Source organism: Lepidochelys kempii, chromosome 16 (genome assembly GCF_965140285.1).
Source record: "Lepidochelys kempii isolate rLepKem1 chromosome 16, rLepKem1.hap1, whole genome shotgun sequence".
Classification (NCBI taxonomy): Eukaryota; Metazoa; Chordata; order Testudines; family Cheloniidae; genus Lepidochelys; species Lepidochelys kempii.
In genome coordinates this window covers 26,441,029-26,464,804 of record NC_136395.1, presented here as the reverse complement: position 1 = coordinate 26,464,804, position 23,776 = coordinate 26,441,029, and the positions used below count along the sequence as shown (strand labels likewise).

Here is a 23,776-nt window from a genome sequence, read left to right as displayed (position 1 = left end):
AATCAAGTTTACTCTACTCAATGGTTTTCATGTGCCTATGCTGTTTGCTCTCATTTTACAGGTCTCTAGAAGAAGCTCCATAGCCCCCTTTGATCATTTGTTTCCCCTTTACAATTTCAACTTTCTCTCTTGGTTTTTCCTGTGGCTTTTCCTTGTGTTTTTTTTTAAATATGGATGAGGATTTTTTAAATGTGTAGATCCCTTCTCCTTTTCTGTATAAATAGGAAGCTAGGACATAGGGCTGGAAGGGACCTCTTGGGTCATCCAGTCCATATAATCCCATTCATAAATGTATCATATTTAATGATGCAGACACAGTTGTTTTCCTCCCCACCTTGGGAGTAGCAACTGGTAGCTGCTGAGGCCAGAGCTCCAGTAGTTTAGTCTTTACCAAAGTGAGAGGCTGGTGAGAGTAGGTGAAAGACAGGATCAGCTGATGGTGAGAAGTACAGGATGAGACAAGAAATGGTGAAGTCCTTTTTTTGGAGGTATATTCAGACATAATAGGCGGGTGGTGTAACAGGCCAGGGGAGGCTAAGCCAGCCCACCACTTTTAGAGTACACTGCTGTCAAAATGATAGGTGTCCTGCCTGCGCTCCACCGCAAGGTCCTGGTCCCACTCCTCCTCTTCCCACAAGACTCTGCTTCTTCCCATCCCCACTCCATCCACATGAGAGGTGAGTGCCAGTTCACAATTGGTGAACACTCTGCTGCCTTGCCTTGTCTTTTAAAACAACTTTTCCTTTGGTATACCTCCTGAATCACCCTCCTTTTGTCCCTTTACTTCGGTTCCCTTACTGTGAAAGGCTTTACATGGTCGTGGCCAATCCTTTGCTATTGAATTTATCTCTCACTCTGAAACCTTCAGCTCTCCACCCATTTAGAGCAGAATGCACTCGTCACACAGAGCTTTAGAGAGATAACCTACAATCTTTCACACTTGATCCTGCTCCCAACTCAATAGGACCAGGTTCCATGGTAAGGTTTACAACTTCAGCAAGTTAGGTCCCAATCCTGACAATGCTTATGCATGTACTTAATTTTCCTACCAGAAACAATCACATTGATTTTAATTAGACTACTCATGGTAGTAAAGCTAAGCACATGCAATGATCAGGTTCTTAGCCTGCAGCATATTGACACCTATAGTCAGGCATACACTTCAGCTGACATTTCTTCAGAACATGTCTCATCATCACCCATAGTTGTTGCTGGTGGGTTTTTGTTGTTTTCTTTAGAGCTGGGAGAATAATTCATGACAAATAATGTATTCAATAACTTTCACCACCTACCCCATTGTCCATGAACAAACTGTGATTGTCTCAAATGTATTTATCTGAGACATGATTCTTGGTCTGCATCTCATTTGAGAGCATTTCACTGAGACTGTTTGCTATTCAAAACGTAAGATGTTTTGATTAGTTAACCAAGCCACATGAGCTGCTTCTGTTTCCTTAATCATCATCATGTTCCCATCACCATTATGCCTCTTGCATTTAGGGCAGCGATGAAGCTCCTCCACTCCTGTCTGTTTGTGGCAAGCCTTTCAATGGTTCCCAGGTGTGCCCCAGGGTTTTCAGCTCAGTTTCCTTAATGGATGAGCATAATTCCTAGAATCTGGAGTGTGTGCAGATAGGTTTTATTTTGTAATAATGTCTATGTATTCTTGCAATACTTGCTTAAATTGGCTGTTTCTGTGAATATTCCTGTACACTTCCTTACTAGGGTATTTGTAAAAAGTGAATATTAAAGAGGTGAAAAAAATCCCTGGCAAAATCGTTTACAAATCACATGGGAAAAAGTTGGCCCCAGTCACATGGCCCTGTCTTCCAGTTGTGAACACCCTGCTCAGAACAGGGTGCGCGTCGCCCTGCAGCGTGGTCAACTCTCGAGAGTTTGTCCTGAGCCTCGTTCTCCTTAAAGCCCCCGTCTCCTGGAGTCAAGCGGCCGGGCGGTTTCACCCTCAACGGGAAAAGACGCGTCTGGCCCTGTGCCTGACGAGAAAGCTCCAAAGGGGGGCCCAGTGGGGCCTGCAGGCTCCAAAAGCAGAAACCAAATGACACCCTCCCCCCCTCCCCGCTGCCCCATTCCCCAGACTCCCGAGATTGTTTTCAGAGTAGCAGCCGTATCTGATTTGTGTCCATTTATTCTTTTACGTAGAGATTGTCCAGTTTGACCAATGTACATGGCAGAGGGGCATTGCTGGCACATGATGGCATATATCACATTGGTAGATGCGCAGGTGAACGAGCCTCTGATAGTGTGGCAACCTCATTTGCTCCAACCCCTCAGACAGAAACAAACACCTAGAAGATCTCTATCAAGCATTCTTACAACTACAATACCCACCTGCTGAAGTGAAGAAACAGATTGACAGAGCCGGAAGAGTACCCAGAAGTCACCTACTCCAGGACAGGCCCAACAAAGAAAATAACAGAACGCCACGAGCCATCACCTTCAGCCCCCAGCTAAAACCTCTCCAACGCATCATCAAAGACCTACAACCTATCCTGAAGGACAACCCATCACTCTCACAGATCTTGGGAGACAGGCCAGTCCTTGCTTACAGACAGCCCCCCAACCTGAAGCAAATACTCACCAGCAACCACACACCACACCACAGAACCACTAACCCAGGAACCTATCCTTGCAACAAAGCCCGTTGCCAACTGTGCCCACATATCTATTCGGGGGACACCATCACAGGGCCTAATAACATCAGCCACACGATCAGAGGCTCGTTCACCTGCACATCCACCAGTGTGATCTATGCCATCATGGGCCAGCAATGCCCCTCTGCCATGTACATTGGCCAAACTGGACAGTCTCTACGTAAAAGAATAAATGGACACAAATCAGATAACACAAAGTAAAACTATTTCTCCTTGTTTATTCCTCTCCCCCCCCCCCACGTTCTTGTTAACTGCTGGAAATGGCCCACCTTGATTATCGCTAGAAAGGGTTTTCTCCCCCCCCCCGTATTAGCTCATCTTAAGTGATCACTCTCCCTACAGTCTGTAGGGTAACACCCATTGTTTCATGGTCTCTGTGTAGATCAATCTCCCCCCTGTATTCTCCAGGGAACGCCTCCGATGCAGTGAGCCGTAGCTCACGAGCTTAGGCTCAGGTAAATCGGTTAGTCTCTCGGGTGCCACAAGTCCTCTCCTGCTCTTTTCCCGGGATTGCGACGCCCAGCTCCCGACTGGCGCGGGGCCTGGCCCGTGCTGTCCGAGCGGCCCGGGCCTGGGCCTCTAAGGGCCCGATTCTGCAGCCAGCCCCGGGGCGGGTGGGCGTCACCGCGGGCCATGGCCTGGGCGCTCCGCGGCCGGGCCCTTCCGGCTCCGGGGCAGGCGAGCGGCGGTGACCCGGAAGCGGTTGCGCGGCCGGCGCTCGCTGAGTCACGCGGCGGCGCCCCGGCGGCGGGAAGATGGCGGCGGTGTCCGTGCTCCAGGCTCCGAGCAGCGGCTTCGGCTTCGACAACTGCGCCCGGTGAGGGCCGGGGGCGGGGCGCGCGGCGGGGCCGGGGCGCTTAGAGAGAGGGGAGCGGGCCGGCGCCGGCAGCGCGACTCAGCGCAAGCCGCGCAGGGAGGCTGCCTGGAGGAGCCCGGCCTGCGGAGCCTGAGCCGTGGGGCAGCCCCGCCTGGCGCAGCGGAGGGGGGTGTTTCGTTCCCCTCATCCAGGGCGCTCAGCCTGGGGCAGGGGTCGAGGCCCGGTGGTGTGGGGGTGGGGCCGGGGGCGCGGCCGGGCTGGCGGGGCCCGGTGGTGTGGGGGCGGGGCCGGGCCGCCGGTGGTGTGGGGGCGGGGCCGGGCCGCCGGTGGTGTGGGGGGGGGGGCCCGGTGGTGTGGGGGCGGGGCCGGGCCGCCGGTGATGTGGGGGGGGGGCCCGGTGGTGTGGGGGCGGGGCCGGGCCGCCGGTGATGTGGGGGGGGGCCCGGTGGTGTGGGGGCGGGGCCGGTGATGTGGGGGCGGGGCCGGGCCGCCGGTGGTGTGGGGGGGGGCCCGGTGGTGTGGGGGCGGGGTCGGGCTGGCGGGGGGGGAGGGCCCGGTGGTGTGGGGGTGGGGCCGGGCTGGCGGGGGGGGGGAGGGCCCGGTGGTGTGGGGGCGGGGCCGGGCTGGCGGGGGGGGAGGGCCCGGTGGTGTGGGGGCGGGGCCGGGCCGCCGGTGGTGTGGGGGGGGCCCGGTGGTGTGGGGGCGGGGCCGGGCTGGCGGGGGGGGAGGGCCCGGTGGTGTGGGGGCGGGGCCGGGCTGGCGGGGGGGGGAAGGGCCTGGTGGTGTGGGGGCGGGGCCGGTGGTGTGGGGGCGGGGCCGGGCCGCTGGTGGTGTGGGGGCGGGGGGGAGGGCCCGGTGGTGTGGGGGCGGGGCCGGGCCGCTGGTGGGGGGGGCCCGGTGGTGTGGGGGCGGGGCCGGGCTGGCGGGGGGGGGGGGGGAGGGCCTGGTGGTGTGGGGACAAGGCTGGGCAGTTCAGCCAACTGAGGAGGGAGGCGTAGGAAAAGATGAAAGCCTTGATTGTGAAGGTGCCATGTCTCCTTATTCTCCCTTTGGCTCCTCCCCTTGTTCCAGGAATGCGCTCCTGGAGGCAGAGTTCACTAAGAAGGGGCTTCGGCTCCCTGCAGCCCGGAAGACAGGCACCACCATTGCTGGAGTTGTGTTCAAGGTGAGATTAGATTGCTCCTCTACCTCCTTCCCTCAGGCACATGCTCCTAGGGCCCCCGTCACTGTAACATCAGAGTGCAACACGGAGCAGCTAAGAGTCACAGGAAGATGTTTGTAATGGACTCAGCTCTTCACATTTTCTGGGGTTAGCAGCTGTTGCATAAGGGGTTTTTGCCCTGAGTAAATGCGGGGAGACTTCTGCTTTGTGTACCCACATGAGTTCTTTGGGGCTGTTGAGTGAATACATCAAGAGAGATCTGCATTCTATTTTTCTTGCTGTTTATCAGGAGAACAGTCAGCTAAATTCCCTTTGCAGAATCTTCTGTTCTGATGATGATGAAAAACAGAATTACATCCCAGATGGCCTGTACAGGTCTCACACTTAGGAATAATCATGATAAAAAGATCATATTTTATCTGGAAGTTAGAGATGAGATGAAATGTAATGTTTAGTCTCTTGTGTCACTGCACTTTAAAAGCCAAACTCCACACTCTTGATGAGGCAACAGCTGGCCTGTAATCTGGGTTGGCTGTTCCTTCAGGTGGCAAGAGATACTGTGGTGATGCGCACAATATGAAACCTAGTTGGAAAATAACATGAAATCTTACCTCTTCAATTAAGATCTGCTAGCCTGTCACCTCACTGGAAAGTTCCGAAAGTGTCGTCTTCAGCTGAACACAGCATTCAGTCCACTGCTGACTTACTCTGTCAGCTCTCTTTACTCACAGGCTCTCTTTAGAGTGCTTGCCCTTTCCTGACACATTGCTGTATATTTGATGGTGACAGTCTCTTTTTGGTGCTGCGGGAACGTCTGTCCATTACAAATTCTTCTGCAGCCCAATATTTACCATTTTCTCTCTCTTGGAAGGTACATTATTATTGTGAGAATTGCAGAAAGTGACAGTGGTCATTGTCATTGCATATTACAGACTGCTGTAACATGAGCAGTAAAATAATTTTAAATCTTGTTAAAGTTTTGATTTTAAGTTTCTCACCTTTTCTGTAGGATGGTATAGTCCTTGGAGCAGATACAAGAGCAACTGAGGGGATGGTTGTTGCTGACAAGAACTGTTCAAAAATACACTTCATTTCTCCTAATATCTAGTAAGTATTAAAACTGTCAGTTTTAAAGTAAGTAAACTTTACGTGTAATTTTAGTGTTGATTCTCGTAAACTGTACGCCTTATTGCTAATACTTCAGATTAAAGGTGAGAACTTTAAAATGGTAGTTAATTTCACCAGTAATGCTGTTTGTCTCCTTTTGGTAGTCATTCATGCCAGACAATGAAAATAGGTTGGTTAGTTTCACGGTTAGTATCTGGTTAATTTAATTTTTTCTCCTGTATCAGTATAAGGCTGTAACGCTCGTGTTGAAAAAACTGCAGGAGTATCTAAATAGGAAGCAGTTAAACATCCTACCCTACAGTTGCTATTGGAAAGACTTCTTTCTGTCAAAGAAAATGTTTATTGTTAACTCTGAATGCATGTGAGTGGTCTTCATATAGTAAAAGGGTCAGGAAACTATAACAATTATGTGAATTGGATTAAATCAAAGCAAACTAGGGGAGGAGACTATGAAAATCTATCACATTAAATAAAGTTATCTTAATTTTACCTCTCCGAATAGCTGGTATCCACCTTGGAAGTAGCACTGCCTGTTTCTAGTGACTAAAAGAAGAGGGATATTAATTAAATACAGTGTTTAAGAGTTTTTAACTTGGTGACTTGCTAAAAATGTTTTCCAGTTGTTGTGGTGCTGGGACAGCCGCAGACACTGACATGACAACTCAGCTGATCTCTTCCAATCTGGAGCTCCATTCCTTGTCTACTGGACGGCTTCCGAGAGTTGTCACAGCTAACCGAATGCTCAAACAGATGCTTTTCAGGTAACTCCATGAATTCCTTGCAGACACTGACCCGAAGTCAAAAGTATATCAATATTTTATCATAAAACTGCCATGCACTTTGTTCATTTTTCTTTGTCAGACAGAAGCAAAGAAACAATCTGAGTTGTCTTTCCATTTCCTGCACTGTATGTGGTGAATTTAAAAACACAGTCTTACATCAAAGGACTGAAACAAAGTGATTACAATTTAATACAACAATTTTATACAGACAGTAATACTACATGACACCTCAGAAGCACCCTTCACCCATGGGTCCTTTGACACAAGACTGTGCTTTTAAATTTTTATGAGCATTATTTAAACATCCACCACTTTTCAGGTACAGTGTAGCTAAGTGTTATATCCATTTTACAGATGGGGAAAGTAAGACAGAGGTTGAATAACTTGATCCAAGGTCAGAGTCAGTGGCAAAACTGGAAAAACAAACTGAGTCTTGAAATACTAGACCCTTCTTTACTGCTAGTCCAATGTTCCCTCAATTTGTTTGGGTCACTTATCCCAGCCAAACAGTGAAGACAGAGGCAGGATGATAGAGGAAAATACAAAGTCCCTCAAAACCATTCGGATTTCCCATTTCTCCCTACAACGTTGTCCTCTCAAATATAGCTTTGCAAAGAGATACAAAGGTAGATTAGGTATTTACACACACTCCATAGGATACAATTAGCTGCTGAATTATTTAAGGGTCTAATAGCTGAGGTTTGTATTTTTAGTGGCATTATCTATTGCTGAGAGAGTTTTTGAATGATCAGGTTCTGAAAGACTACCACCAATAGAAACTTATTCTTGACTTATGTAGTCCAGTCCCCTCAACTGACACTTCAGACATTTGCTACATTCTTCTAAACAAACTTACGAAGTACAACTTTCCTGATCTTAACGTTTTACCTCTTTGCTGTAACCTTCCTCACAGCTGTATAGCCAGCCCTAGTAAACTGGATCTAAAGTATGTAGCAAGGAGTCAGAGTATATGAGGAACCATTTTGCCAAAGACTCGAAATTCTGCAGCATCTTCATTTAAATTTAAAACTTGTTTTTATTTAATTTAAAATTAATTCAATCAGTACACCCATTGTCACTTTGATATTGTCTAGGGTCCTCAGATTTTCCAGGTGGCCAATATGCCAAAGACTTTTTGGTTATTGTTTGGGGAAGGGGGGGGAGGGAGACATGCAAAGGAAATGTAATGTTTCACTTGGAAATTGTAGGGCATTCATCCTAAAATAGTTTCAACTGATGGGTTTGCCATCAGAATCAAGCATTGTTTTATGTGGGTGGGTATTTAAACCACATTACCAGTTTTTCTGAACAGACTGAGGGCATGTTCTCGATCACTTTTTTTAAATCATGCCAATGTTATTTTAATACAGTGTTTTCCATGTGGGTGGGTGGAAGGTGAAAGAACGAAGTATGTGTATGTGATTAAAAAAAGTTTCCACCGATCAGGAAAGTTCCCAGAAAATTAAAGTCTGGGATGGAAGAAGGAGGAAGAAGGAGGAAAAAAAAACCCAAAACATTCCATGAAACCAAGTGATCTGGAGTCAGGATGAGTTATAGTAATTCAGGTTATCAGGTTGGCAGCTTGCTGTTGGTCAGCTTGGCTGTTCCAACGGGCTGTCATGTGACAGTCATTAAAAGCAATCCAGACATTTGGACCAACCAAAGACTAAAAATAGAAGTGGAGAAGGGCATGCATTTCTAAACTCTTTCCAATAAAATAAAAACCTGTTTCAAATGCAGGAATTACGATACTTCAAGTAAGACCTGAAAAAGTTAACTTTTTGGCTTCTCTTTCTATTAACAAAAGAAGGGCGTGCACAGGATAGTAGTGCTCTAGCACAGCAAGTGTGCCAGTCGAGGTCCAGCACATTCGCTGCAGCTGAACATTTTAATTCTCCAATTTCAGGCGATGGCGGTTTAATACTACAGTACCTTTCTATGCACTAGAGTTAATTTTTCTTAATTCGAGTCATTACACATTGCTGACATTTGCAGAGTGCTCCTGATAGGTAGCCACACAGTTATTTTTAATTTGTATAATGATGTTTAAAAAAAAAAGGGAGGGGGGGCAGATTAACTAGACCAAATAAGGTGTCTGTATTTAATATTGGCTAATAGGACTGGCATGTTTTTGAAAGATATACATTTAGGTTATTATGCATGGAGAAACAACCTGTTATAATAATGAGAAAGTACTTCAGTTTTTAGAATGCATATGTTATGTTAAAGTAAAATTAAGTTTATCAATGTCTAAATTCATGTTTGTACTTTGTTCAACAGGTATCAAGGTTACATTGGTGCTGCTCTGGTTTTAGGGGGAGTAGATGTCTCTGGACCCCACCTTTACAGCATCTATCCCCATGGATCAACTGACAAATTGCCCTATGTCACTATGGGTGAGTAATGTTGCTACATTGCCTGCTAACTGAAATGCTTGTGCTTGTATTTCTTACACATTTAAATTCTGTGATTCATAAGTGGTGTCAGGAGTTCAGAATTAAGAAGGAGTCTCTGTAAGATACTGATGGTTCTACATTTCAAAACCACTTCTGTAGCGTCTCATGCCAAAAAAATATGGTGAGTTGTAGAAGAGTTGGTGTTAGATAATGTGCTACATGGATTCCTCAGTAGACTTGACACCTAGAATCGCTACTGTTCTTCTTGTTTACTGGCCATTTGAAATAAAGAATCCAGGGGTCGGTCTGTAAGAATTGGGTTACTAACCTTGTGTCTTGCCCAAATTCCAGCTTGGGTAACTACATTCCTTCTCGTGTTTGTTTCCTGGTAGTTTCAATGGAGTAAACATGCCTTACTCAATGTCTGCAATCTTTGTGCAGTGTTTCTACACTGCAAAATAGCAATTGTGTTCCACCCCAGATGCAAGTGTCTGCATTTCACTGATGAGCGAAGTGATCTCTGTGTAGCTTTCTCCCTGTCTTGATAGGGTAAAAGCTTAATTAATGTGAGTTTCTGAATATGGTAAGGAACAGAAATTCTCAAGCAGTCCCTCTCTTTAGTGTTCACTGTAAATTCTGGTCTCAGTAACTGGCCTTATAGACTGCCACCTCAAGTCATTTAACCGTTACCGTTTTGAGACTCTTCAATCCCACTGTATATTCCACTCTTATAGTATTTTTCTGCAACTGCTGTAGTCTGAAGAAAATGATATACATTTAACTGCATTTTAGATGAGTCCTCAATTACTTTATAAGCTGTTTAGTTATTGGAAAAATGACCTGTAAGGCTGATGTAACTTTATTCAAATGTCATACACCTCCTCACACTCTGGCCATCATAACGTCTCATGTTTTTTCATGTAGCTCCTGCACCTAAAACAAAATCCCTCTGTGTGTACCTAATATCCTCGTTCTTCGAAACTCACTTTCCCCACAGATTTCTACTCCTGGGCTGTCTGCTCTTCATCTTATCATGTGCAGTATCTATTTAAATATCAAATCTTATAAAGCATTGAGGACCACATGAAAGCAAAAACTTAAAAGGCTTCCCTAAAACATACACTAAAAGGGTCTATAATAAGTAGAGCCCTGCGTGGATACAAAATTTGTATCTGCATCCAGTCTGCCATCCTCAAACGTGGCTAGCAGATATCTACATCCATGGATATAAAGCGGATATTTCCAGATTTGCTGGGCTCTAATAATAAGATTACTTATCTAGTCTGACATCCCATCATCCAGGCTTCCATTTCCCTTTACGAGTCAGTAGTCTCCCTTTGACTGGTGCAGAGATTTGAGGTTTTGGTGGATAGGTTAATGAGGGGGGGCGTTTTCTTGTAGTGTAACCCTCTGACCAAGCAAATGTTCTCTCCTTCTATGGCAGTGGTTCTCAAGCTTTTGTATTGGTGACTCCTTTCACTCAGCAAGCCTCTGAGTGTGATCCCCCTCATAAATTAAAAACACATTTTTTATATTTAACACCATTATAAATGCTGGAAACAGAGAGGAGTTTGGGGTGGAGGATGACAGCTCATGACCCCTACTTAATAACCTTGCAGTCCCCTGAGGGGTCATGACCCCCAATTTGAGAACCCTTGTTCTAGGGCAACCAGAAAAGTCCAAACTAAATATAATGCAATCCGTTGGTCCTTCCCAAGCTGTCTTCTACTCCATTGTAAAAGATTAGCCAGTCTCTTGATCCTTCTCAGTCTAAGCAGTTCCTTCCCAGGACCTCAATTCTCACCCCCTGTTAATACCAGGGAATGAAGCAGGGCACTTCTTCCCACCCTTGCTGGAAGCCCCAATCTGGGTCCCTAAACAGGTGCCAGCAGCAGGCCTGCTACCCACATCATTTCTGTATTACCTCATGCTTTCTCCTTCTCATGCTTCACCCCTTCCCAGAGCTCCTCTCTCTTCTCCCAGGCCTCTGTGCCAGCCCTTGCCCATACCATCTCCTGGACTGCTTCCCCATCTCTCTTGGTAGAAAGCATGCATTTCAGTAGCCTACAATTCCCAGAATCCCTCTGAAGACTAGATCTCCTAGAAGGTCCGTTTCACACTCAGCCAGGATTGGATCATGCTTCATCTACAGTCCGCCTTAAATAGCCAGTGCACACCCAGTGACAGTGCCTGTGTGCTCAAAATGTTTGAGGGGCCTGTAGACCAGAAAGATCAACCTTTGATGTTCCTCAAGAATCCAGGGCTTTAGAGAGGGAGGGAGAAGTATACCAAGAAAAAAAAATTGAGTCAGAAACCCTCTACATATTACATTCCTTAGTTCAAAATGAAATGTAACACTGAAAATGGGAACTATAAAATAACAATTTTGTGTTCTGAGTTTGAAGAATTAAGTACCATTGCATCTAGGAGACCAAATATAGGTAAAGTTCAAGGGATGTATAGCAAAGTATTTATTTTATAGGCATTTTGCCATCAAGTCCTTATATCCTTTTTTACAAAGCCTATAAAAGCCCTGCTTGGGTACAGCACCTGGTTATCAGAGAAGTTGTTGCTTTTTCTGTTTTACAGCTGATTTTTTTGGTGGGAGGGTGGGTTCCACGGTGGAGTCAAATGAATTTCCTACTATCATGCAATGAGGCAGTTGCTCAGATACGATTGGAATCCAGGGAAATCTGGGCCACCTATCAAGAACTCTTGCCATTAGAGCACATCCTCTTAGCTTTTAGGGTATGTCTACACTTCAGATAAACACCCCAGGGCTGGCCTGTGTCAGCTGACTAAGGCTACAGAGCTATTTACTTGTGGTCTGGGGCTGGAACCCTCCCCCCCTCATGGAGTCCCAGAGCCTGGGCTCCAGCCCGAGCTTGAATATCTACACTGCAATTAAACAGCCCCATAGCATGCGCCTATGTCAGCTGGCACAGGTTAGTCATAGGTGTCGAATTGCAGCGTAGAGGTACTCTTAGATATGTTTTATTCTTTTCTAATTAGTGAATGTTGATGATCCTCTTAAAAAACAAAAAAACCAAAAAAAAACCAAAACTTGACCTCAACAGGATACATGTAAACCCTCATTATCCAAATGTCTGAGACATACCTGCAATTTGACAAATTTTGGGTTGTATAGTAGGAGTTCACCTATGCGTGGTGTGTGAGCATAATTGATGTTGAATGTTCAACTTTTGTGTTTCCTCTGTTACCTTTGCAGCAGCAGAACACAAATCATTGTGCACCTTGGCTGAATTGTGCCTGTCTTTCTTAAAAAAAAAAAAAAAAAATACTGGTCCCATTCTTTGACTCTCCATCCTAGGGGTAGGAGGCAAGTGCAGAGATTATTACCCTTGCAACTCTTCAGTTTTGCTCACTAGCAAAAAGCATCACTGCAAACCATAAAAAGGAACTTGAGTGTATCATCTTCTAACTTTCAGACCTCCTTAAATAAAGTTGCTGAAGAAAATATAAATGTCTCCAGTGAGTATACTAGGAGGTCACTATGTTATCACAGAATACAGAATCTATATTCTGCTCTAACCCTTGTTCACTGACTTTGCTCATAGGAGCTTGTCATTCTCTCTCTCAACCAGTGTTTGCACTTCATGTCTAAGCAAAGCTCTTCTGCAATAACTGTTTAGGTTTGCCTTTGTCTGAACTAAAACTGAATAATATTTTAGGAAGAATCTGGAGGAATACTCAGTTTGTTTTTTCACATTTAATATTGCTTATTTTGAGTAACCTCTTTCTCTGAAGAAAGATGCTTGAACAGTCAAGTAAAATGAAAACTTCCTGGGGTATCCAAATTTGAATTCTATGATGCTTCAAAATCTAAAGACTTGTGAAAAATGCTGTCGTCTATGGAATGTTCCAATTGAACCTGGGAACTTAGGGCATTCATAGATATTGTGTTACACTCCACTGTTGTTAAAATAGTAGGAATTACAACAAATGACTATTTAATATTAGAGAAGCTAAAGCAAAATTCTTCATAATTCCATTATTCAGGAAAGTAATCTGATGGCAAGATTTGGGCTCTTCACATGCTTAAGGGCAACCAAACTTTTGCCCAAAAAGGGTTGTACCAGCCAGCTGGTAGTGACGTGAGCGCCATACATGACTTCCATAAAGTTAGACAGTGACTTCAAGCACTCATAGTTAATATGGAAGAGATGCCATTTTCGGCTGACAAGATTAAAATGGAGCATATTACACAGGAACCTGTTATCTCTGCTAGCCATGTTAAAGACACACTGTCAATTTAAAATTCATACTTAAGGGTGGAAATTCTGTACCTACTATTGTTACAATACTTCAGATTGCTGCATTTGAAACAGATGTAGTTGCTAGTGCTTTATTTCCCCTGTATAGTCAGTTATCTTTATTTCCCCATGTAACACGTGTGACTGTTGAAGATATATTTGGACTTTATGTTCTTTTAAAGGTGAGTTTGGGTGTGGGCTACTTGATAAAAGTTATGTATTTGCCCTCAGATGCACTCTGGCCACCTGGATTATATAATCAAATAATAGGTAATGCAAGCAAAGTGTATTCTGCCATGGTAGTAGAAAGTGATCCTCAATTACCATTTCTATAGTGGGGGCTCACCTATGGTCACTTTAAATTACTGTGATTACTTGATATCCCCACTCCAGTTACTGTGTCTTGGCTAATCAGGTGAATCATTTTAAAATGTGTTAGATACATTCCTTGTAGGTAGTGTTCTCTTAATTCTCTATTAATTAACTCTTCTTTGTTAGGCAGACTTAGCCTCCAAGTTGTAAATGATCGCTTATCTCCAGCTCTTGGCTTAGTGACACTTTTTGCAGGAGGATTGGTAAAAATGTATCAGAGTGTGAACTTTCCAATTTATCCTCTACAAGTTTTTAATACGACTAGAATTATTTTTAAAGAAAGTTATCTGGAAACTAAGGTATTAGAGGTGTCAGCAGCCGTGTTAGACTGTATCTGCAAAAAGAAAAGGAGTACTTGTGGCACCTTAGAGACTGACTAACATAGAGAAAACTACTGCATGCATCCAATGAAGTGAGCTGTAGCTCACGAAAGTTTATGCTCAAATAAATTTGTTAGTCTCTAAGGTGCCACAAGTACTCCTTTTCTTTTTAAGGTATTAGACAATCTGGAAATACTAATTTACAGAATAAACATTATGCCTCCTCAGGGAAGCCTTGGGATATCTATCCAAGTCATCTAGATAAGATTTTATTTCTAGGTATATTGATCAATTTTTTAATTATTCAGACATGTCCAGAGGACCCCTGTGTTTAGAATCTTGTAGTATTTAACAAGCTCTGTGACTTGCAGGTGAGTCATAATGGCTGTAACCTTTGTAGTTTTGTTACGGGAAGGAAAATAGCATGGAAATACAGTTGAAGGTAAAGCCACAGAAATGTCTATCTCAGTATTTTCACCTAGTCTTTCTCTTAAGTGAGCATTTATAGCAGGAGTGTCAAACTCCTTCTTTGGAAAGCGCTGAATTCTATTTTGAATTATGGTCTGTGGAATAAATTTAGGACTACTTAGGTCCCTGCACCCACACCAGACACCAAGTGATGTTAATAGGAGGTTTGCACAAAGTTCAAATATAGAAAATATGGCCTCTAGCCAGTAACTAAAAGTTGTCATCCTTATTATCTATCCTACTGCAATGTAAATAAGTAATGAAGTACAAATAATTTGTATTTCAGTACAATGCCATGATTGGGCTTTATAGTTAATGGTCATCTGAAGTTAATGTGGCTGGGAATGTTGACATTGCTAGAGCCATTATTTCAGGCTTTCTGCAGATTCAGGAAGTCAACTTTGCATCGTTTGATTCTTGGCCGTATTTTGGAGGTTGAGGGCTTTTTCTTTTAGATGAAAGTGCAGATTCTGCAGAATGTGAATGTAATGTGCAGGCCACATAAACATATCAAGTGGGCTGGATCTGTCCTGCCAGCCAGGAGTTTGACACCCCGATTTACAGTATTTAAATTTGTCCTCATCTCTAGTATGGTTACTGTCATTCTAAGAGTTTCAAATGGAGAAAGTTTGAAGTGAAATTTAAATTAGGTTACTCATTGCCCTCTACACAGGCTTTTCAGACTCCTCAGATCAATCGTATAAAATACTCTGTGGTATATTCTTCAAAGTTTTAAAGGGCTGTCTTCAGTAAGAACTTCCATCTAACTAGAATATCTTAAAATCAGCTGCCACAACAACTATGTCTAGAAACAGGATGACTTTTTTGTTGCTGCTGACTCAGACCCCAATGGCCAAAGATTCTGCTTCTCTAAAACACTGACAACCAAAGCAATGGGTCACTGATATTTCCCTGGAGGTCTGGGGTGGTACCTCTGTCCAGGAGGAGGTGTTATAACACTTTAGGATATCTACCCCAACCTGTGCTTCTCCCTCCACCACCTAATATGCGTCCATCAGTTTCTCAATTATAATTTGCCCATTCTGCAGAATGCCACATCAGTGAATAGATGGGCTGAAAAAAATGGATGTTTACTAGGGATTGTGGTTAATTGAGCTCCTATTTACCAATCCATTTGACCCTCATGCCATCCTCTTTGCTATCCCCAGCCCCCCCATGCTATTCCCTACTGAATTGGCAGGAATAATAGGGCTATTTTTATTGGCATCGTAGCATTCTACTTAATTTGTTAGAACTGAAGAACGTCTTTTATTGACTGGATTATAAAAACATTTCTGGTGTCTGCAGAGTGTCTTTGAGAAGAATTTGGAGACAAAATGTGATCATGAGAACACTACAATTCATCGTTACTTTTGTGTAATTTTAATTTTTTTTCTTCCATGTGAGTGAAAACTAGATACATTCTAAACTCCTTTAGTAAGCTGATATTAGACAACTTACAAAAGCTTTCCTTCTGATGCCTCTCACAAACATTACTGAGAATGGGTTTCTCATTAGTGCTTGAGAGAGAGAGATGAATATATATATACACACACACATCTATTTACAAGGTAATTGCTTGAAAGACTATGGCCTTTAAGAATTGATTTAATATATTAAACAAAGAGATAATGCATTTTAAAAAAACTAACATCTAACGCATCCCTATTTATAACACAGATCCTTTAGCAATTAGGGTTTTAAATGCCTTTTAGGTTGCTAAAGTAAAACACCGTAAATTAACAGGATTGTGCAGTTTGTAATGTGAATTCTGATTAATTTACAGATATTCTGCTAAGATGGTGTTAGACCAATAGATGGTGCCATTACCTTAGAAACTGGTAAATTGTTTACTTAGCATATAAAATTAATGAAACAGTTGTATTATATGTGATGTCATGATCTACTCTAGCTCTTGATAGAATTAAAATATAATTATTAATTTGGTTTTATATTTTATAATGTGCTCTAAAACCAATACATTATCAAATATAAAACCATAAATCATTTCATAATGTGAATAGGTAGTGATTGATTAGTGAACTCGTGGTGTAGGAGTGCAATCTGCTTTTATCGATATGGTTTCTTTTGGCACTTTTGCTTTAAAAAGCTTTAAGTCTGATAGTTCTCTAGGCGGGTTACAGATTTTGACTAAAGAAAATCAACTAACAGGAGCAGTTCATATAAGATATACATACAGTTCTAGCCATTTTATTTCTCTTTTGCTTAAACTTGTTTCATTTTCTGATGTACCAGTTCTGTGGTTTATTTAAAAGCATAAACAAAAAGTAATCTCCAGTTTACCAAGAACATCCTGTATGCTGCCATACTCAGCACCAAATGTACGGTTTCTACCCCGTCTAGCCCACATTGTGCAGACAGGTTCCATGCTTAATTAAAATAAATTTGGTTAAAGCTTGTATAGTAGTAATGTTTAAATAACATCTAAAGATTGTGGTGCTGTTGTGATGTGCAGAAAGAAGTGGTGGTGGGTTACAAGGTTCTTGGCAGGAAGTGGTAGATTTGACTGGTTTGGGGTGGGCTGCCTTTAAGAAGGAGAGAGAGAGAAAGTCAAGAGTAGTGGTAATTACATGGCTGATGGGTGCGAAGCTGGGGATAACGGGCTGGAACTTTGAAACCTCATTACAGACCAAAGACAGTTATCAGTATTTGAAAAATGGCACAGTATGAATCTGTCTTCATACGCTGTGTGTTTGAAACCAAGTTTATGCTGCTTCATCTGGTTGCTCAGTACCTAGAACAGAAAGAAAAGGAGTACTTGTGGCACCTTAGAGACTAACCAATTTATTTGAGCATGAGCTTTCGTGAGCTACAGCTCACTTCATCAGATGTTTACCGTGGAAACTGCAGCAGACTTTATATACACACAGAAATCATGAAACAATACCTCCTCCCACCACCACTGGGGTGGGAGGAGGTATTGTTTCATGATTTCTGTGTGTATATAAAGTCTGCTGCAGTTTCCACGGTAAACATCTGATGAAGTGAGCTGTAGCTCACGAAAGCTCATGCTCAAATAAATTGGTTAGTCTCTAAGGTGCCACAAGTACTCCTTTTCTTTTTGCGAATACAGACTAACACGGCTGTTCCTCTGAAACCTACCTAGAACAGGTACACACATTGTATGGTTTACAAATAGGTTCCATTTTATAGGGGTTGCTTCACTGATTCAGACGTGCATACTATTTGTAATGGAGATGGCTATACCCTTCTCTTTACAGATGCATCTGGAACTTAAGGATTTTTGTTGTTGTTGTTTGTTTAACTCCTAATTTAAAAAAAAAAAACGTACGTTGTCACACTTAACTCCAAAGAATGTTTTCAAATGACAAATTAGTACAAATTAACTGGTAAATTTTTTTGGTCACCATGGATAGTTTTATATAAGGGCAAAACAGATTTTTCTGTAGTGAGTGGTAAAAGTACTTTTGTGGATGAATACAGATGGTCTTCCTTTGCAAAGGGTTTAAAAGAAACTCAGTGCTTACTCAGGAGTGAAAGCATTAAATTAAACTGTTTATGCTGACAAAGGACAAATTTGGATTTCAGCAAACGATGCAAGATTGTCTGATTGCTTGTCTTGTCTAGAAAAGCTTCTAGTCAAGACTTATAATGAAATACATGCATAAAATTAAACTGCTTGAAGTCTGTAGCTCAGCTTTCGGCAGCAGTAAGATGTATTCCAGTGGTCTCTAGTGGCTGAACCTAATCCCTTGGTACCAACATTGTTTTATATTCATAAATCAGCTCTTCATGCATTGGCAATGTCGGCCTGCGGAGCAAGCAGTACCACCGAGAGACTAGGCCACTGAGCCAGGAACCAGATTGAAAAATGATCCCAATCGATGGGGCTGTGGAGAGCAAGGAATTTTTACCTAGAATGAGCAGCAAATTGAATAACAATGAGTGTGTGTGAATAAGTGCCCTGTCAGGGAGCCCTGACACTGATGGATTAGAAAGTGCTAAATGTTACTCTCTCAATGCTGAATACCTCCTCTAGAATGGCAGGCTGAGGTAGCAAACAGGTCCTTGGGTACTGAAAATGGACTGCTGTTAAGCAGTAGGAAGTTCTCTGCAGTGAAAGTTCTGCTAAAAAAATCCAGTTAAGCTGATTTTAAAAAGCCATTGCAATTAATTATGAAACTGAAGGGGAGGGGAATAACTTACAACATCTGGATTTTTTTTAGTGCAAATACTAAAATTTTAAAATGGAAGTTAACTGCTAAGATAATTTGAAACTCCTAGGTTATGTAAAGGACAAAGTGTGATTCTAACATAAAATTCCATTACAACAGAGTCCATTGTTGTTGTTTCTTAACCTTGTGGCAGATTCTAATGGAATGCCAGATTCCATAAAGCAGTTTTAAAAATTAATCAGAAATGCTAGGTCACATGTCCAGACTAATTACCAGATTTTTATTACAGATTTTAACCTCTCAAATCTTAGTTTAAAATTTTATTTGAATGTTTCAACATGTCTAGCAATTTACAGTGTTACTTGTTTAACTGTTAGGTTAATTACTAATTCTTAAAGAAGCATCTTCCTAAAATGATGCTTACGGAAAACATGTGCAAGGTTAACTGTGTTTTAGGGCTGGCAGATCATTGGAAGTGCTATACTATTGTATTTTTTTTATGTTTACTGAGTTTTTACAGTTCTTAAATTGATCGTTCATAGAAATAAAAACTAGTTTAATATGATGAAGCTTTCTGACTGAAGCTGTGCTTCTGATTCTACATATCTGGAAGTGTGTGTGTCTTTTAGAATGGATCAGACAATGCACTTTTGAAAAACTTGTTCTTCATTATAAGATTGTTTTATTAATTAAGCATGGTAATTATGCAGCTTTCAAATAACTTTTAAGAAGAGGTGTTCGTATCTGTGTGGATCTGAAGAAAGAGACGCTGTTAAACATATCTAAAGCAAATATGTAATATGATTATTATGTTGAATATGAGATTAGTTAGAGATTAAATAAATAATTCATTGAATTACCAAGTATAACAGTGCTTTATTAATCCTTTCAGTGGCTTTGAGACATTAATTATTAATTAATTGAACAGCTATGCTTTTGATAATCAGTGAGGTTGAATCTCAACTGCTGGTATTTTATATTGGATGCTGTCTATATAAAGTCAGAGCACGTTTCCAGATGAATTTCACACATCCAAGTTGCTGTTACAGTTGGCAAACATAACTGTTGCAGGTTTCCCTTTGTGCCATTGTGCTAAGTGTGCATTTAGAAATTTGCCCTTAGTCCTTAGTTTTTATGGCCAAATTTTCACAAGAAGTTGTGTCCAATGTCTCCTGTGATGGGGCATTCCACTCACCGCATGGATGGCGCCGCCTCCTGGCTATTCTGGGGATTAGCTCTGCAAGGCTGATGCCTCTTCCTGCGGTTGCACACCATTACTCCATCTCTTTCTTCTGGTCTGCAGCCCCTATCACGCTTCACAAGCTGCTGCTGCCTCTTCATGACTCAGCCTTATGTCCGGGTCACTGTACGTTTTCCCTTCCAGGGTATAGTCCTTCAAAGTCTCTGGCACTTACACAGTGGCCCAGGCAGTCTTTCCGTTGACTGCCCCACCGGTGTCATTTCCCCAGTGCTGGGTAGGGGAACCTGGGCCCACTTCTACTCCTGGTTCCAGCCCAGGGGCCCTAGAACATGCAGTGAATGTCTGTTCGGTCCCCAACCTGGCTGCTTCCCTCACCAGCATGCCTCCCTGTGGGGTTTGCCAGCCTCTCTACTCCCTCTTCCCAAGGAGCAACCATGGGCTACTCGTCTCTATAGCCTCCAAGCATATCTTCCTTCTCCTAGGGAGTGACTGGAGATTACTTCCCTGGCTTTATAGAAACCCCACCTGTTCCCACACAGGTGAGCTTCCCCTAATTAGGGCTCTCTTCTCAGCCATCAGCCTAATAGGTTAATTGACCCATCTGGCCTCCATTAACCCCTTCTGGGCAAGTGTGAGGTGGACATCCCATCGCAGCTCCCATTTGATCACCTGCTTGAAGTAGGCAGTCTTTTAAAAGTACTCCACTCCCAGCAGCTTACAACTTTTCCCAGTGACAGCTCCTGGGTGTTGAAAATTTTTGAAAAATCTGTCTCCAATTCTTTAAAGACAGCGGTTTTATTGCAGGGAAAATGAGTGGTGTTTTCCTTTCCACCCCGGCGTGTCTTCTTTCGATGCCAAAGTGAAATGCCACTTACCAGTAGATTGTTCTGATGTTTATAATTGCCTAATAATTTCATACTTTAATCAGTGGTTAACCTATTTTATAGATAAGATTAATAGTCTGTATCATTAACATAACATTGAGCTGAATAGGTGCCATTCCCATCTCTGTTAGAGCTATTGTTTAAGGGTGCTTGCAGAGATCACTATACCAGTTACATTTGTTTCACATTTGAAGATTATTTTTCAACTATGAGGGCTAGAAACTCTTTTTAAAATTAAAGCTTAAAATCTCAAGCACAAGGGGCAGCCACCAGAGAAGCACACTGGTTCACTATGTTTCTGTGAACTGGCCCAATTTGACCCCTGCTTAAAGTTCTGCTCAGAATTTGTAGTAATTTGCAGTGTTGTTGTAGCCCTGTTGCTTCCAGGACAAAGCGGGTGAGGTAATACCTTTTATTTTGTCAGAAATTGGTCCACTAATGATATTACTTCTCCTACCTCGTCCCATTTCTAATAATTGTATTTCTTTCCCTAACTAATAGACAGCAATGGATTATATTTTGCAGTGTTAGGATTTTTACATCTCTTCAAGCATTAGCACTGGAAAATGTTTAACTTCTTTCTGCTTGCTTGTTAGAAATTGTTTGGTGGATATAGAAGACATAAATAAGAGAACAGTTTTGGTTCCCACATACACATAGGCTACCCACAGTCCCTTAGGACGTTGGTTTTTCTGTGCTTTGAATGGGCATTGCAATGAGAAAAATTGGATGTCCAGCTTTCACTTAGTTCCATGGATTTTTATTGGCTGCTTGCCAGTCATAATATATAACTTTCCCAAGGCATCCAGAATACCTGGAACATTGTGAATTTGTCTGGATCATACATTTGACAGCCACTGGGAAGTTCTGCCAGGTCTGCAGCTCTACAGACAGCCAAACATCTCATGTAATGGCTGAATCCATCATTTTGTACACAAGAATTTAAGCAGTTTTTGCTAAACTGTTTCAATTGATACATTTTTTTAGTGTGAATGAATCAAGCTCACTCTCCAAAGTACCTCACATCAGTGTAGTCAAGTAGTGGATTATTTGGATTATTAGAGGAATGCAGAATAATAAAATGTATTTACTTACTCTTCTAAAAATGCATCCATAATCTTGGGTTGCAAGTATAAGCATAAAAATACAATTTATAAATTTCAGATATTACCCAAAGTCCCTGTTGAGCTCCATCGTTCAAAAATCCATACGTCCTCAGAAGACTTGAACTCTGTTCTTGTACAGAACGTTGGGCTGTTCAGTAAGCCTCCTATCAGGGCACTTTTCTTTAAATGTGAGGCAGTAAAACTGTACTGTAAATATAAAACAAATACTCAGGATTTACTAACTCAAGACGTACAATTCAGAATTTGTAGAGAACCATTGCACTCCTGCTCCAAGCTCTGCTTTCTATTTTCACTAGTTTTGTTAGCACCATCATGGACTTCCATTTTTTGTGGATGTATGTAGGTTAACTAATGTAAAAATACAGGTCTCAAAATTTAGCAGCCTTTCAGCACCTCTTTGAAAGCTTCCTTATATGTGGGATAAACTAAATTCATTTTTTAATTTGAATTTCAAATCTAATACTTATTTGTTATCTTGACCAGTATAAATAATAACGGGCAACTCTAAGGAGCATTTAAATCGTGCATTGTTTTTATTATGTTACGTAACTTTTTTTAAACTCTAGAGACTTTCCTTTCTTTAAAAGTTTGCTTTGTTCTTGTCCTGGGATTCTGAACCTTTTGGGCTTAAAACTCACTTAGGATTTTGTCTTTGGGATCTCTTCCCCAAGCAACTGGTGGAGTGGAAGACAACATCTATTCCATTTGTCCTTTCATAGATTCATAGATATTTAGGTCAGAAGGGACCATTATGATCATCTAGTCTGACCTCCTGCACAATGCAGGCCACAGAATTTCACCCACCACTCCTAAAAAAGACCTCACACCTATATCTGTGCTATTGAAGTCCTCAAATTGTAGTTTGAAGACCTCAAGGAGCAGAGAATCCTCCAGCAAGTGACCCGTGCCCCATGCTACAGAGGAAGGCGAAAAACCTCCAGGGCCTTCCAAACTGCCCTGGAGGAAAATTCCTTCCCGACCCCAAATATGGCGATCAGCTAAACCCTGAGCATATGGGCAAGATTCATCAGCCAGATACTACAGAAAATTCTTTCCCGGGTAACTTGGATCTTACCCCATCTACAAACCCATCACAGGCCATTGGGCCTATTTACCATGAATATTTAATTACCAAAACCATGTTATCCCATCATACCATCTCCTCCATAAACTTATCGAGTTTAATCTTAAAGCAAGATAGATCTTTTGCCCCCACTACTTCCCTCGGAAGGCTATTCCAAAACTTCACTCCTCTGATGGTTAGAAACCTTCGTCTAATTTCTAATCTAAATTTCCTAGTGGCCAGTTTATATCCATTTGTTCTTGTGTCCACATTGGTACTGAGTTTAAATAATTCCTCTCCCTCTCTGGTATTTATCCCTCTGATATATTTATAGAGAGCAATCATATCTCCCCTCAACCTTCTTTTAGTTAGGCTAAACAAGCCAAGCTCCCTGAGTCTCCTTTCATAAGACAAGTTTTCCATTCCTCGGATCATCCTAGTAGCCCTTCTCTGTACCTGTTCCAGTTTGAATTCATCCTTCTTAAACATGGGAGACCAGAACTGCACACAGTATTCCAGGTGAGGTCTCACCAGTGCCTTATATAACGGTACTAAAACCTCCTTATCCCTACTGGTCCTTTCTTTGAGATTATTGCTTATAAGGAAAAACCATTCTAATTGAAAAGAGAACAACACAAGTGCTATGTAGAATAAGTGGATGGTTGGGAAAGCTATCTATCCTCTTCTCTAAGAGCATCCACTGGTGTACACAGGAAGTGTATGTGCAAAAGAAAGATATATAAAATGGGGGAGTGTTAACAGAAGTTTTAGAAAATGAAGAAATATAAATTTTTCGCTTATGTGGTTATTACTGAAGAACAATAATCTTGTCTTTGAAATATTACTTTTACACTTACATTCTGGAAACTTTATATTTTGTGCAATCGTACTAATCATGTGAAAGACACCTAGATCCTAGTATAAGCAGTTCTAACATACTGGTTTCTAGTATT

The 23,776-nt window shown here is 42.2% G+C and overlaps 1 protein-coding gene across 1 annotated transcript in view; it reads left to right on the top strand.

Annotated features, from left to right (window-relative positions):
* The first annotated feature begins 3,379 nt into the window (after positions 1-3,379).
* PSMB7 (proteasome 20S subunit beta 7) overlaps positions 3,380-23,776 on the top strand; it is a 41,782-nt gene continuing 21,385 nt past the window's right edge. The window contains exons 1-5 of the mRNA XM_073314755.2: positions 3,380-3,489; positions 4,561-4,654; positions 5,661-5,758; positions 6,400-6,540; positions 8,842-8,957. Of these exons, the coding sequence (XP_073170856.1) occupies positions 3,428-3,489; positions 4,561-4,654; positions 5,661-5,758; positions 6,400-6,540; positions 8,842-8,957 (511 nt within the window). The 5' untranslated portion in view covers positions 3,380-3,427. The remainder of the gene's footprint in view (positions 3,490-4,560; positions 4,655-5,660; positions 5,759-6,399; positions 6,541-8,841; positions 8,958-23,776) is intronic.